This window comes from Eptatretus burgeri, chromosome 9 (assembly GCF_056783735.1).
Source record: "Eptatretus burgeri isolate ZD-2024b chromosome 9, Ebu_testis_v1, whole genome shotgun sequence".
Taxonomy (NCBI): Eukaryota; Metazoa; Chordata; class Myxini; order Myxiniformes; family Myxinidae; genus Eptatretus; species Eptatretus burgeri.
This window is the reverse complement of record NC_140969.1, coordinates 32,888,300-32,904,973: the sequence shown is the minus strand read 5'-3', so window position 1 is coordinate 32,904,973 and position 16,674 is coordinate 32,888,300. Positions and strand designations below refer to the sequence as shown.

At 44.5% G+C, this 16,674-nt stretch overlaps 1 protein-coding gene across 6 annotated transcripts in view; it reads left to right on the top strand.

Annotated features, from left to right (window-relative positions):
• Nucleotides 1–16,674, top strand: part of FBXL13 (F-box and leucine rich repeat protein 13) — a 74,992-nt gene that overhangs the window by 35,253 nt on the left and 23,065 nt on the right. For 3 of the 6 annotated variants that reach the window (XM_085894640.1, XM_085894635.1, XM_085894638.1), the window contains exon 10: nucleotides 13,557–13,691. The exons of 2 other annotated variants lie outside the window; for them this stretch is intronic. In XM_085894640.1, the coding sequence (XP_085750766.1) occupies nucleotides 13,557–13,691 (135 nt within the window). Of the gene's footprint in view, nucleotides 1–13,556; nucleotides 13,692–13,782; nucleotides 14,313–16,674 lie in introns of those variants that run through there. One more of the 6 variants, XM_085894639.1, reaches the window with a different exon arrangement.

Genomic DNA, 16,674 nt, shown 5'->3' with positions numbered 1-16,674 from the left:
GAGTGCTGGTATGCTCCGAACCAGGAAGTAAATTTTTTTCTCTCTCTTTTTTTGTTTTTCCTTGCCACGACATTGCGAAAAGGTAAAATACGTTGGCGCTAATTGAATAATTGGGTATTAAAACTAAATTGCGAATAATCGTAACTGCGAATAATATTCGAACTTCCGGGCCACGCACGTACGGGCACTCGAGAGCGAAGAAACGGCCTGCGTGGTTGTTGTTTGTTGCTCGTGGTTTGAATTTTTTTTTTTTTTTTACGGGCACGTACTGGTAATTACAGTTTCATTAAAAATGCTTACAAAAAAAAAATACTGGAAACAACTCCAAAAGGTTAGCTAACTTTTGCCATGAGTGTCATTTTATTTTACCGTCTGTTTTGCTTCGATCTTGCGTAGTCCCCAAAGCGAATCTTGATCCCAGAAATACACTACATGGCCAAAAGTATGTGGACACCCCTTCTAATTAGTGGATTCAGTTATAGGCCACACAAGCTCACAGAATAGGACCGCCGAGTGCTGAAGCGTGTAGTTTCACCGTGAGATTTCAGCATGAAAAATAATCTGTCGCCATTTGCAACACTCACGACCGGGTTCCAAACTGACTGGAAGCAACGTCAGCACAAGCACTGTTCATTGAGAGCTTCATGAAATGGGTTTCCATGCCCAAGCAGCCGCACACAAGCCGAAGATCACCATGCGCAATGCCAAGCATCAGCTGGAGTGGTATAAAGCTCACCACCATTGGACTCTGGAGCAGTGGAAATGTGTTCTCTGGAGTGATGAATCACACTTCACCATCTGGCAGTCTGAAGGATGAATCTGGGTTTGGCAGAAAGAACGCAACCTGCCCAAATCTGGGCATCATCTGTCAGGAGAACACAACCTGCCCAAATGAATAGTGCCAACTGTAAAGTTTAGTGAAGGAGGAATAATGGTCTGGGGGTGTTTTTCATGGTTCGGGCTGGGCCGCTTAGTTCCAGTGAAGGGAAATCTTAGCGCTACAGCATACAATGACATTCTAGATGATTCTGTACTTCCGACTATGTGGCAGCATTTTAGGGGAGGCCATACAAAATGAGGTCCATACAGAAATGGCTTGTCAAGATTGGTGTGGAAGAGCTGGACTGGCCTGCACAGAGCCCTGACCTCAACCATAATGAACACCTTTGGGATGAATTGGAACGCTGACTGCGAGCCAGACCTAATCGCCCAACATCACTGCTCCACCTCACTCATGCTCTTTTAGCTGAATGGAAGCAAATCCCCGCAACAACATTCCAATATCTCGTGGAAAGCCTTCCCAGAAGAGTGGAGGCTGTTATAGCAGCAAGGGGGGGGGGGACCAACTCCATATTAATGCCCATGATTTTGGAATGAGATGTTGGATGAGCAGGTGTCCAAATACTTATGGCTATGTAGTGTAGTTCCCGTTTTAACTGCTCAGAGTTTAAGCTTGAAGGAAGATATTCTGTGTTACCTTTCGAAGATAGACGTTGAGTTTAAATTGCATAATTGTAAACATCCTGGCATCATTGTCCTTGTGTTAGAATTGCATTTTATTTTAGATCCAAAAAAAAGTATATTTTTACTTCCTAAGAACCAGCCTTGCTGATTGGCATGAGATTTACACCACATATTACACTTTCATCATGTGCGTGACTAAAGGAATCATGAGACTTTAAATGAAACAATAGATTTATAATTAAATAATCACTCACGGTTCTCAATCAAAAATATATGATAAAATAGTCATGCAAGAAACCAAGCAATCCCCCTCCTCACATCATAATTCATCCATAATCTTCTCCCTCCTCTCGCCCATGCGCAGCGTTGGCAATCGCCTCTTTGAGCCAGGCTTTTTCCTTAAACAAAAAATACCAAAAAGTTGGGGGTCTGTGGGTGGGGATGGTTTATGCCCGCAAAACCCACGAGTAGCTGGAGCACAGAGGCCGCAAATGTGGGAACAATATACGGAAGTAGGAACAGTAAATCTGCTAAAGTTGTGGTTTCGCTGTACTGCTATACTGTATAGATTCGCTGTACTGTATAGATTGGCTAAGCGGCAATGTAAAAGTGTTACCTTAGAAGTGAAATTAGATGTTATTTGTCGAATGGATGCTGGTGAATGTGCCATTGAAGTTGCCAGGTTATTACGTTTGCTTCTTATCTATAATTATGCTGTTCATTGACGAAGGAAGAAGAAGACTTACTGCCAACTTTGTTTCTGAAAGAGGTTTGTTTTTATTTAAATAAATCTGGTAATTGTTTTTTTTTATTTCATTCATATGTATATGTATTTAAATATAACTGTCATTAATCGAAAAAGAGTAATATTATAGGGAAAAAGCAAAATATAATTCCTGAAATGACGACATTAGGAACGCATCCCCCGCTTATTCCAATAACTCTGGAGAAAACTTGCTTTGATTTTTGTTTTTTCGATATTCATCACACTTTTCAGGAACACATCCACAATGTAAACCAGTGTCTGACTACTTTATAAGCATGCTTAACTTTTTACCCCTCAGCCCAAATTGGGCTAAGGGGTATTGTCGTCACAGGCGTTGTCCGGGCATCCGTCTGTCAACTTTTGGTTTCCATCAATTTCGAGGAAAACGCCTTGTCCGATTAAATCCATTTTTGCAGGGTATATTGGGGTTGAGTAGAGGAAGGTTCCTTTCGAAAATGGGCGCGCTGCGATTTTCAATGTGGCCTCCATGGCAGCCATCTTGAAATTGGTTTCCGTCGATTTTGAGGAGAATGCCTTGTCCGATTAAATCCATTTTTGCAGGGTGTGTTGGGGTTGAGTAGAGAAAGGTTCGTTTTGAAAGTGGGTGCGCTGCGATTTTCAATGTGGCCTCCATGGCAGCCATCTTGAAATTGGGTCCGTTCGGGCGTCCGTCTGTCAACTTTTGGTTTCCGTCAATTTCGAGGAGAACGCCTTGTCCGATTAAATCCATTTTTTCAGGGTATGTTGGGGTTGAGAAGAGGAAGGTTTCTTTTGAAAATGGGCGCACTGCGATTTTCAATGTGGCCTCCATGGCAGCCATCTTAAAATTGGTTTCCGTCGATTTCGAGGAGAACGCCTTGTCCGATTAAATCCATTTTTGCAGGGTGTGTTGGGGTTGAGTAGAGGAAGGTTCCTTTCGAAAATGGGCACACTGCGATTTTCAATGTGGCCTCCATGGCAGCCATCTTAAAATTGGTTTCCGTCGATTTCGAGGAGAACGCCTTGTCCGATTAAATCCATTTTTGCAGGGTGTGTTGGGGTTGAGTAGAGGAAGGTTCCTTTCGAAAATGGGCACACTGCGATTTTCAATGTGGCCTCCATGGCAGCCATCTTGAAATTGGTTTCCGTCGATTTCGAGGAGAACGCCTTGTCCGATTAAATCCATTTTTGCAGGGTATGTTGGGGTTGAGTAGTGGAAGGTTCCTTTCCAAAATGGGAATGCTGCGATTTTCACTGTGGCCGCCACGGCAGCCATCTTGAAATTGGTTTCCGTCAATTTTGAGGAGAACGCTTTGTCCGATTAAATCCATTTTTGCAGGGTATATTGGGGTTGAGTAGAGGAAGGTTCCTTTCGAAAATGGGCGCGCTGCGATTTTCAATGTGGCCTCCATGGCAGCCATCTTGAAATTGGTTTCCGTCGATTTTGAGGAGAATGCCTTGTCCGATTAAATCCATTTTTGCAGGGTGTGTTGGGGTTGAGTAGAGAAAGGTTCCTTTTGAAAGTGGGTGCGCTGCGATTTTCAATGTGGCCTCCATGGCAGCCATCTTGAAATTGGGTCCGTTCGGGCGTCCGTCTGTCAACTTTTGGTTTCCTTCAATTTCGAGGAGAACGCCTTGTCCGATTAAATCCATTTTTTCAGGGTATGTTGGGGTTGAGAAGAGGAAGGTTCCTTTCGAAAATGGGCACACTGCGATTTTCAATGTGGCCTCCATGGCAGCCATCTTAAAATTGGTTTCCGTCGATTTCGAGGAGAACGCCTTGTCCGATTAAATCCATTTTTTCAGGGTATGTTGGGGTTGAGTAGAGGAAGGTTCCTTTCGAAAATGGGCACACTGCGATTTTCAATGTGGCCTCCATGGCAGCCATCTTAAAATTGGTTTCCGTCGATTTCGAGGAGAACGCCTTGTCCGATTAAATCCATTTTTGCAGGGTGTGTTGGGGTTGAGTAGAGGAAGGTTCCTTTCGAAAATGGGCACACTGCGATTTTCAATGTGGCCTCCATGGCAGCCATCTTGAAATTGGTTTCCGTCGATTTCGAGGAGAACGCCTTGTCCGATTAAATCCATTTTTGCAGGGTATGTTGGGGTTGAGTAGTGGAAGGTTCCTTTCCAAAATGGGAATGCTGCGATTTTCACTGTGGCCGCCACGGCAGCCATCTTGAAATTGGTTTCCGTCAATTTTGAGGAGAACGCTTTGTCCGATTAAATCCATTTTTGCAGGGTATGTTGGGGTTGAGTAGTGGAAGGTTCCTTTCCAAAATGGGAATGCTGCGATTTTCACTGTGGCCGCCACGGCAGCCATCTTGAAATTGGTTTCCGTCAATTTTGAGGAGAACGCTTTGTCCGATTAAATCCATTTTTGCTGGGTGTGTTGGGGTTGAGTAGAGGAAGGTTCCTTTCAAAAATGGGCCTGCTGCAATTTTCAATATGGCCACCATCTTGAAATTGGTTTGCGTCAAGGGGCTGAGGGGTTATGCCCGCCTTGCGGTGCTATTTTTTCCTTCTGTATCTATTGCTAGAAGTTTGGAGTGGTTTGCTGATCTCTGATTTATTCACAAAGATGTTCTTTCAACTAAAGTTGTAACTTGGTTCTCCTCCACCAATTTTGAAACAAACAGAAAGGAGCAGACCTGGAAAAATGTAATCTCACTGAGGATTTATTTCGGCCAAAAGACGTATCCAACCAGCACGTGTCCTTTTTTTTTTACTTGCAATCTACTTCCAGTCACTTGCTGGAGTAAGGTGAAAATGGAGTTTTAGACCTTTTAATACATAATCATCAATGGTCTGCAACATCGTATTTTTTAATCAGCATGATATGACATCGGTAGGTCGTCATAGAGCTCGACGTTCATCATGTGCTATTGCCAACTGACGTCAAGAGCTATCCCACACATTCGTGTATGGCAACCATCGACTGACTTTAGCATGGTCTTGGTGAGTGTTCACGTTTCGCATCCGTATGTGAAAATGGACTCTCTGTCAGCTATGAAGATCCTCTTTTTGAGGAGCCCTCTAGTTAGGTTCGACTTTCAGATCTTCTTCATGTCATTCATAGCCCTCCATGCCAGCACCTTCCGTACCTTTATGTCCTTCTCCGAACTCATCATTCTTGATCCAAAGTACTTGATGTCTAAGACTTTCTTGATGGTGTCATTCTTTACTGTCTTGAGAGTACCTTCGTCACAGTTGAACGGCATGTACTCTGTCTTTTTAGCATTTAGGTGAAGTCCAACTTTATTGCACTCAGCTTCCACTCTTGTCAGTAGCTGCTGTGCTTCTTCCATCTGGTCAGAGAGCAGGGCTATGTCATCTGCAAAATCCAGATCTGCAAGCGTAACTGGTCCGACCCTTTTAGTTATTCCTGGTTTTATGGTGAAACCAAGCTTCTCATGATCTTTAGTAGCTTGGCGTAGAGCATAATCAAGGACGATTATGAAGATGTTAGGCGCCAGAGTGTCTCCTTGCAGCACATCAGCTCGGAGCTCGAACACTGCTGTTTCTCTGTCCGGTGATACAACTTTTGCCATGGTCTTGGTATAGCTGGCCTCTATTGCTTTCAGTTGATGGTCTGGCACTCCGTAAGCTTTCAGGATCTTCAGCATTTTACCTTGGTGAATGGAGTCAAAAGCTTTGCGAAAATCGAAGAAAGCAAGCATGGCTGGTAAGTTGTTGTTCTTGACTTCCTCGATGATTCTGCGGAGAGCAAGTATTTGCGTTACCATTGTGCGCTTCTGTCGAAAACCATTCTGATTGAATCTCAGTTTAGGGCCTATGGTGGTGCGAATCCTGTTCAAAATCATCCGATTATGTAGCTTTGCTAAGATGCAGGTCAAATTGATACCGCGGTAGTTGTCTGTCTTCGTGAGGGATCCGGACTTAGGAACTAGGATAATGTTTGAGAGTGACCACTGATCTGGTGTGTTGCCTTTCATCAGTGCCGTATTACATATATCCAGCAAGATATCGTCCAGGTCGCAATTAGTCAGGACCTCTGCTGGTATCCCATCTGGTCCAGCGCTCTTGCCCTGTTTGAGTGCGTACTTGGCCTTCTTCAGTTCCTCCATGGTGAATGGGCCGTCATCGATGTCGACTTGCGTTAGTACCGTGGGTATGTCCTCCTCCTCTTCTGTGATCGTTGGAGGGCTTCCCAGCAGGTTATTGAAATGGGTACACCATGTCAGGACACAGTCCTCTGCTGTTTTACCACTTATTCGACCTGATGGGCACTTCTTCCATCCACTGATCTCGTTGACTAGGCACCATGCTTCTCCATGCTGCTTGCCTTCATTAGCAGCCTCCACCTCTCCAATCCGCTCAGCTAGTTCCTCTTCCTTCAGTCGGTTGTTGGTAGCAAAGAGATTCTTCTTTGCTGTCTTAAACTTGTCTCTGAGTTCTTCTGTCTTGTTCCTTCTAAGCTCGTCGTGACAAGCATTGACCACACTTCTTTCTGCGACGACGTTAGAATGTTTCGAGATCTGGCTCTTCTTGATTCTCTTCACAGTAAGCAAACTCTTTGTTGCATCTGTGTATTTTTTATGAGCCATTGATAGTGGTCAGTGGCAGTCTCTTCCTCCTCCCTCTCCAGTGGGCCGAAGCTATTTCTCACCTCCACCGTGTACTGGGCTTGAAGAATAGGTTGTGAGAATGCCTTCCAGTCTATCTTCTCCTTGAGACCTGTGGCTTTGGGTTGCCACAGGCTCAGTCTCACTTGCATTGACACCACTCTGTGGTCAGAAATGACAGAGTTGAAGGTGCTGTAGGCGCTTCTGTGTTGATCACGTAGTTGTGCCATTTTGTTCTCAAAAGGATGTAGTTGAGCTGTTCCTGTGGTGGGAAGCTCTGTCTTCTTGTGTCCACAGTTTACCAGCTCACTTCTTGAATTGTGTGTTGGTGGCAATGAGACTGTGTTCCTGAAGAAAGTCAACTACAGGAACAGCCCTAACAGCTAGGTATTGTCCATTTCTATTGGTGAGGTCATGGTACGAGTATGGAACATCCAACACACCCAGAGGAACAGAGGATCCAACACACCCAGAGGAGGAACAGGAGATATTAGATGGAAAGTTTATCATTGCCAGGTCCAACAGGGAGGATATACTCCAATTGGGGGAAAGGATGGGGAAGATGGGCAGTGGATTGGCGATTCGGAGTGATGGGACACGCAGCTACGTCTTCTGAGGTGTCCAGACTGAGTAGGCAAGTCCTCTCCGGCGTCCCAGCTCCGTTTCTACCATGCAAAGTTCACAGGAACGCTGTTTCTGGTGCGTTCTGCCCCCTGAAGCCGCTTAAGCTCCTCATAATACTCTCCACCCACTCTGCACAACCCTCTGGCCCTTTCTGGACAAGCTTTTTGGAAAAGGACAAGGACAAGCTCTGAGGTGACTCCTGCAAACTCCTGTCCTGTTCCTCCTCCAAGGATATGGCTTTTTCTCACAAGGATGACGACAGATACAAGCACCTTTCTCCTCACAGGATCTTGCCTTTTCCCTGTCTTGTGAGCCTCTTCTTCATTAATGCATATCCGATGGAGGCGTGTCCATGACGCAGCTTGTGGAAAATGCCGCATCATCCTATGATCACGAAGAGTGCCCCCAGTCCCTCCCCTCACACGCAAAGGACGCGGAAAGCACCCCCAACCTCTCCCTCGCGCGCAAACTTTCTCTGTACAGTGCTCTACTGTATCACGCGAGAGGCGCCTTCCCACAGGCCACAAATATCAAGCATTGTGCTTTCTGCCATGAACGTGTGAAATAACATAACGCACAGATGGAGTAGCAAGGGAGAGGGGTGCAGACGGACCAAGAGATGAAGGAGGGACTGTTGATGTGAGGTTTGGTGAAGGAGGTTATTGGAGGATTGTTGAAACGGAGTAGGGTGGGGAGGGGGTAAAGGAGGGATTGTTTAAAGGAGCAGAGGGGTGGGGGGAGAAGACATCACAACAGGGAAATACCAACTAATCTCAATGCACCCCCCCCCCACCAAAAAAACCCCCTTAGACAAGGGGCCAAGGTCGACCTACACATAGATTTAAGGAATAACTCATCCTCGGGTCAACTACGTGTCCATGTATACTCTCCCCCTGGGGAATGTTTCCAAAACCGCAACAATAGAAATAACAGTTTGTTTGTGTGTTTGTTCATTTTCTGCAATCGTGCAATCAAAATTTGCATGGCCTCTTCTTTCATCCAGAGGAAAGTCGATGGTGATATTTGGTGAGGCCTTCATCGGGTCTTGTGCTTATACACTGCCTGAATTTTTTTCTCGGAAGCAATAAAGTAATATGTATTACGAGCAAATACCACCTGTCGCTTCGCTGACAGGAGTACTAAAGGGGGACGGAGAAAAAGCGGGGGAAGAGGGGGAGAGAGTGGGGGGGGGGGCTTGGCAAATAGCTTAAGCTACTTTGCAAGTAGCTCTGAACGATTCGCTCAGAATGATGTCGTGCAGTACGGCCATTGACAATGGGTGCTTGGCAAGTAGCTTAAGCACTCAAGCAAGCACTCCCATTAATTGGTTGATAAGGAATGACTGGCCAGGCTATCGCTGGATACCATATGGGATCCCTTTAACTTTAAAGCCGGTCTTCACCACACACGCAGCAGTTAATGAAATAATATGAATTCGTACAAAGAATGACTTTATCCACAAAAGAGGTGCTGCTTAATGCAGAACAACCCTGGAGACATTGCAAAGTTAAATTGCCCTTGAAATAAACACTGCAGAAAATCTGTCATGTTGCTTGCTTGTCTGTGTATGTGTCATGTTGCACATCAGTTCGGCGTCCATGCAAACGTTATAACTTTATTTTAAAACATCCGTTTTTTTTCACCAGATTTGCTTTGATTCCCTGTAGAACACTTCGCGAAACCTCCAAAAATATAGACACAGATCAGGTAAATGCTATGGATAGGCAGTCCCTCTGGGGAACAGGGTGTGAGGTCTTGCAGTGAATGCATTAAATCATACAGCTCAATGAAGCTGGTTAATTTTAAGTTCTTAAAATTTTGTTTACTCAATATAATTCTCCAAACAGCAGAAAAAAAAATAAGTTTAATGCTTTGGAAATTTCACATTTTCTTGTGTATGTATGGAGGAGAGAACACAGCCTTGCTTGCTTAAAGTAAATCGGTATATCAGCTTAGTTATAAGACTTGTTTATTTCTTTAAATTAATTATCAGATTTCACTCCAGATTTCTACACTTATTTAGTCCAGACGATATCCGATCCTCAAAACCGAAATAATATTTTGATGACATATTTTAATTAGTCCGTGAGAGTAGATCGTGTAAAATTGTATCATATAATTCATGAAATCGCTACAAGCTCCTAATTTGAAAACTATAGCAATTCCAAAAGTGATGTATAGAGCGATTCTTAGCTATTATGAACAGTCATTCGATAATATGAGTGTGGAAAGTGAAAAAAGAAACTTTATCGTTAAGAAATTGTTGCAGCCTGTTCCAAATCAAGGTGTGGTTGAGCAGGCCAAAAAAACCCAAAAAAAACATGGCGGCTTCAGGCCCCAGCGGGGTTCCCTCGAATACGCCTTGAGACCCCATAGAGAGTGCTGACCAAGGATGCTCCTGATAAAGGATATAATTCAATAATGCCATTAATTCTCTTCACAAGGGTTGTATTTATTAACCCAAACACCCAATTTTCAGTCATGCACTTCCTTGAAGTTTTCTTGGCATGCATGCAAAGTTTCAGCCTGATAGGTTTCATGGTTTTGGAGTTATGGAGGAGACACACTGACACACACTGGCATTTATGAATATAGTTGTGAAGATCATATGTTGAGGTTGTAGTGATTTGTCGTCAACAACAGAAATTTAATTCCTGTTGCGTTTACACGTGCACCTGTTATTGAAAAGATTGCCTTAAGCCGCTGTCACACCTTGACGTTTTAGCCAGCATATGGCAACGTATCAAAATGTATGTAAAACGCTGGCGTACGCTGAACTATTGATGTTTTTTTTAATTTTAGGCGTATAATAACGTGTTGGACGTATGCATAACGTATTAGTAACGTACACAGAACGTTTTAATCACAAATAGATAACTTATACCAACGAATGCTGAGCATGTTGTCGGCATTAATAATCTATGCCCAACGATAGTCTAACTTATGCATAGCACGCGGCAGCGTATCGTCGACGATAATGTGGCGTAGGCTATTAATAGGCTGCGGCTCGATGATTCAAATCATAACCGCACTAGACATCGGAGTGTCAAGCCACTGTCACACCTTGACGTTTTAGCCAGCGTATGCCGATGTATGAAAAATTTGCCCAACCAAGCTGGCACACGTCAAATACGTTATGGGTAAGTTTTGTATACGTTAAGAGCACGCTGGCATACGTCGTAGTACGCTGGCATACGTCATTGTACGCCGATAAATTTTCAGCATGTTGAAAATTTCTCGACGTACTCGACGTATGACACACATTCCGCATACGCTGGCGTAAGTTGTAGGCATGCTACGCGATCGTTGACACACGTCGACATGCGTTACTTGTACGTTACTCATAAGTTGAAACACGTCAAGGTAATGGTTAGCGTCAGTGTTCCAGACTCCCTGGTTTTTTTTTTTTTCTTCGGTATGACGGTTATGATTTAAATCGTTGAGCGGCAGCCTTTTAATTATATTATATTATAACCGCACTAGAAATCGAAGTGTCAACATGACCGTCATACCAAAGAAAAATAAAAAACCAGGGAGTTTTTTTGACGCTAACACTTACATTACATTAACACTAAAAACACTGACGCTAACCATTACATTGACGTGTTTCGACTTATGAGTACCTTACAAGTAACGTGTGTCGACGTGTGGCAACGATCGCGTAACGTGCCTACAACACGTTACTTATAGGTGAGAAATAAGTTTCGGGTACGCTAAACATTACCTCAAGGTGTTTAGACTTACGAGTAACTTACAAGTAGCGTGTGTCGACGTGTGTCAACGATTGCGTAACGTGCCTACAAATTATGGCCAGCATTATGCGGAATGTGCGAGTCATACGCTGGCATACGTCGGGAAATTTCAAGCATGGAAAATTTGTTTAACAGCACGGCGAACTACGACGTTTGCCGGCGTACTACGAAGTATGCCAGTGTTCTACGACGTATGCCAGCGTACTACAACGTATGCTAGCGTGCTCTTAACGAATACAAACTTACCCATAACGTATTCGACGTGTGCCGGCGTTTTAGCCCAATTTTGCACACGTCAAGCATACGTTGGCTAAATCGTCAAGGTGTGACAGGGCCTTTACACAGGTTTATGACTCCTCCATGTTTAAGCCACGTGGAACATGTCTTTCAATCCACACAAATCTCACACTCTCACTATGTCTCTTCGAAAGGACCGTTTACAAAACCCCCCCATCCACTTTCTCAACAATCCTCTGGAAGAAGTCTTTTCTTTCAAGCTTCTGGGTCTCACTATCTGCCATGACCTTTCCTGGGAAAGTCACATTTCCAACCTCGCCTCAAAAGCCAGTCGCCGACTGGGAATCCTCCGTCGTGCAAAGTCCTTCCTCGGCCCTCTTGAGCTCCTGACTACTTACAAAGCTTTTGTCCGTAGCCTGATGGAGTACTGCTCTCCCCTCTGGGCTGGTGCTCCTGCCTCCCACCTTTCTCGACTTCACGCTGTCGAAACCAGGGCTTTTAAGATCATTGGCATCTCCCGCAATGAAGCTGAGTCTTTGGGCCTCTCACTCAATCACCGCAGGTTGGTCGGTGGTCTTTCTGTCTTCTACCGACTCCTCTCCAGCCTTGCCCCCCTGCTCTCTCTGCGATTTGTCCCAACCACATTTCCACAGGGCGCTCAAGGTCCGCCAACAACCCCCTTCTGGTAAAACTACCAAAATCACGAATCACTGCTCATCTTCACTCTTTCATTCCTCTTTTTTCCCGCCTTTGGAATAAACTTCCTCACTCTATTCTTTCCCATTCTTCCCTCCAGGCTTTCAAAACAGCTGTTCACCACCACCTCTTATCTTCCCCCATCCAAATCCTCGATCTTTTCTACCCCCGATAATCCACCCAAGCCCACTTCCTTCAATTCTCCTGCTTTCCTTCCTGAAAGTCCCTGTAATGTCCATCTTCTCCTCGCCATGTTCCCCGTCCCATCCCCATCCCTCTCCCTTCCACAGTTCACCTGTGTCTGTTCCCCAATGTTTTGTCCCTTCCACTCCCACCCCTCTTGTCTCATGCCTCCTTGCTGTGAGTTGTGTGTTAGCTCTCATACGAGCCTCGACCAAGGTATACAAAAAAAAAAAAAAAAAAAAAAAAAAGCCTCGAGTGAGTATGTCGCTTACACACTTCGGCGATTGAGTATTATCTTTTGTGAAGATCATATGTTGAGGTCATATTATGTATGCAAGCTAATCACAGAAACTGTGTATTCCCTTGGTACATTTCTCCCCTATCTCTATTCTTCCCCATCCGCATGATCCGTCTATTGCTTTTTAAACTTTAATCTACCGCATCATGAAGATCGGCACGGGAAGATGCCTGCCAGAGCACTTCTGGAACTCCCAAGGGAAGACTTCTGTGAAGAAATATCTTAACCTACCTTCCTTACATTGTAAATACTGCAACATACCACCAAAAAGACCTATTATGGGCAGAAATAAACCAGATGCAAAGAGAATGGCAGTCTACAAATCACTTGAGACTCAAGATCAGACATAGGCTCAGCTTGAGGATCAACATGCAAGACAAGCAGCCTGCAGATCAGCTGAGACGACAGAGCAGGCATAGGCTCGGCTTGAGGATCAACATGCAAGACAAGCAGCCTCCAGATCAGCTGAGACAACAGAGCAGACACATACTATAAACACGGTTTCGGGTTGAGGATTAATGTGCAAGACAAGCAGCCTCCAGGGCAGCATGTTGGGCATCCTGAGAAGGTGAAGCATTTTGATCCAAGTCCAAGCACATTTTGCAACGCTCAAGAATGGTAATTCAAACGAAACCAAAAGGCTGACATTCCCCAATTTGTCATCCAGGAAATATTTCAATAAATATTGCATTTAATTTCCCCAGGTAACGCCCAGTCCTTCAGCTAGTTTTGTTATTTCTTAATTATTCTGGTTATTTCTTCTTATTTTATTTATTTATTAGTTATTTCTTACTAATTCTGGACATAACTATTGCATATTGACTGTGTATGTGTACGAAATGTAGATGGTATCCAATGACCACATGCAAGATCATTATATGTATGCAAGCATATGCAGATGCAATCTTAAGACATATCCAGTGACCACATGCAAGACTTGTCACAATCTCACATTCTGCCTCCTACCCCAGATGTTATTTCAACATGCAGAGCTGCTTCAAGACTTGGATATTTCTCACTGCCCTCTACTCACTGATGCTGCAATTTTAGCCCTAGCTAATTGTTGCAGTTATCTAACATCTCTCAATGTAGCTGGCTGTCCAAAGGTAGATAACTCTCTGTTCTTTAATTTTGTTCAGCTTTCAGGTTTGTGGTTCAAATTCAGTGACAAAATGTTCCATTTTGTTTTGTGTGCAGCGTGGTTATCAAGGTTATTTCCTTCATGCACAGATCCACTCTCAGAGCTGGTGGTGTATTGCCTTCCCAACCTTGTAAAACCACAAAATTAGACCACACCCTCTTCAGGCCGCATTCACCACATCTTTCTTTCTGGAGTAGAGGCGGTAAAAGACAGAGGTCACTGACTGGTCTGCTATGTCAGAGCAACAAGCCTTGTGCTTCAGCCTCATCATGGGAGATGCTAATAATTTTGAGAGCTTTAGATTCCACAAAATTCAGAAGAGAGATGTGATATTTGTATGTGTATATACTGTTATGAATTTGGGAATTCGATTGCACGCAACATTCAGGTTCCTTTAGTCAGCTATGTCAATAAGTGCTTGTTCCCAACATAGCTCACCTTGCATTGCTTAAATGTTCAGAAATCGATTAGATGTGCTGCAGATCGATTTAATAGTTAAAGAGCGATCCCAACACAATGGAGACATCCCTCCCCCTCTTCTGCGAAGAGGAAGAAGAACCCTGCCGTCCCGTGACTCATGATGTCAACAACTCCCTCCCACCCGTGGTTGAGCGGGGGATGGAGCACGAGGGCATGAGTCATGAGTCACGCCGGGAGCAGGGGAAGGGCAGGAGAAGGATAAGAGGAGATCTTTTCTCTGTTCGTGCGCGGAGTTGGAGAAGGGAGTTGAGGGGAGTCGTTCAGCAGACCGTCGGGTCCTGCTTGGCTTGCGTTAGGATTGAGGCCTTCGGAAGCTTTTTGCTTCGGCTGGCTCAGTGAGTTTCGGCTGCGGCCTGGCTCAGGAGGAGGCTTTTAGCTTTGGTGGTTCAGTGGGCCTTCGGCTTCTGCTTGGCTCAGTCGACTTCTTGAAGAGCTGCTTTGTTTGGGAGAGAGTTGAGCCGGTTGCTCGGCTCGAGCTGCGAGTGGTGGCTTCTTCTTCTTCTTGGTTTGTGGAGCTCTTTGTTCTCCATTTTGGTTCCCGGTTTGGTGCGACTCATCGACCTCTTCTTGGAGGTGGTTCCTTGGGGGAAGCGGCGCATCGACGGGAAGGATCGGCGCCTCGTCTCACCAGCACGTGTTGAAGCGCGGGAGGATTCGCGGGAGCTCGGGAAGGAGCGCGGCTCATGGCGATTAGATCCAGCTCGCTCTCGCTTGAGCCCGGGTCCGAACAACTTGAAGACCACACGAGGTGGAGAGGTTCGAGATAGGTTCTGGGTTTCAGCTCACCTGTCCTCCGAGCTACAGCTCATTATTAAAGGCCTCTGCCACCATTTCTTGTGTGTGTGTGTGTGTGTGTGTGTGTGTGTGTGTGTGTGTGTGTGTGTGTGTGTGTGTGTGTGTGTGTGTGTGTGTGTGTGTGCGCGCGCGCGCGCGCGCGTACGTGTGTCCGTGGGCCCGTCTAATAAGTAGGAAATTGTTAAGTACTTCGTGTGCTGTAAATGTTTGCATTGCATTTCGTAGAGACGGTCGGAGTTCTTTTGTCGTGCTTTTGTTGCTTGTATAATTGCATACGCGTTTTGCCTTGTTTAAATGCATACGTGATTTATTATAATAAATGTCCTTGTGTGAATGTAAACCTGTTCGTTGCATCCTCTTCCCTGAATTGAGCTGCCATCTTGCACTCGGAATATAGTTGGTTTTTAAATCGCCAGTAAAGTGATCGGTTCCAACGGGACTGCGCGACAATACCCCGCTCGGTTATCCCAAAAGGAAGCGAGCTGCTAAAGCGGCTCGTTTCCAAGCGGTCCTGTTGAGGTACAATCTCTCGGTAACCTACCCGCGCGAATAATTAGGTAAATCAAAGATTTGGCGATTTGACCCTGCAGCGCGGGTGGAGTGCAGACAAGGTTGTGGGGTGGTTACAAACACACCCGTGGCTGGTTTCCAGTGTTGATCCGGAAAGCCGCGACTGGATTGTCCGTTCGGTGGGCGAAGCGACCGCTATTGGTCAGACGCGTCGTTCGCACGCACAATACATATATACAATATATACATACATACATATATACATATATACATATATATATATATATATGTATATATGTATATATATATATATATATGTATATATATATATATATATATATATATATATATGTATATATATATATATATAAACATATATATATATATATATATATATATATATATATATATATATATATATAAACATATAAAAACAGTAATCCCCCGTTTCTCGCGGGGGTTAAGTTCCAAACCTTCCCGCGCTAAGTGAAAATCCGCGATGAATGGACGCCTCCCCCAAAAATCGACTCGTCTGGTCTGGTCGGTTTGGGAGTGATCGGGTTTGAGGTGCCTGAGATCGACTCGTCTGGTCTGGTCGGTTTGGCAGTGATTGGGTTTGAGGTGCTGAAGATCGACTCGTCTGGTCTGGTCGGTTTTGAGGTGCTGGGTACGAGCAGTGCTCGTCCAACGGCGGCAAACCTTTTTCCTTCCCGAAGCATATCGAGCACCTGAACCTTCTCCTGGAGCGTCAGGACCTTCCTCTGGCGATTCGGTTCCTTGCCAGAAGACTTAGAAGGTGCAGGGCATTTGGGCGGCATCGTGGGGCTTGGAGAAAAAAACGAAAAAAATATTCGAAGTTCACAAGCGAAACTTTGTCTCGTGCATTGTGTGACTGGTCGAGCACCACGCGTTATAATTTATTGCTTAAATAATTTATATTTTATAAATTATTACCGCGATGTACCGGGGGAATCCGGAGAAAAAATAATTTACGTTCCAAGGGAAAACCCACGATGAACCGGGGGAGCGATAGCTGAACCACGATAAAGCGGGGATTGACTGTATGTATGTATATATATATGTATATATATATATATATATGTATATATATATATATATATATATGTATATATATATATATGTATATATATATATATATGTGT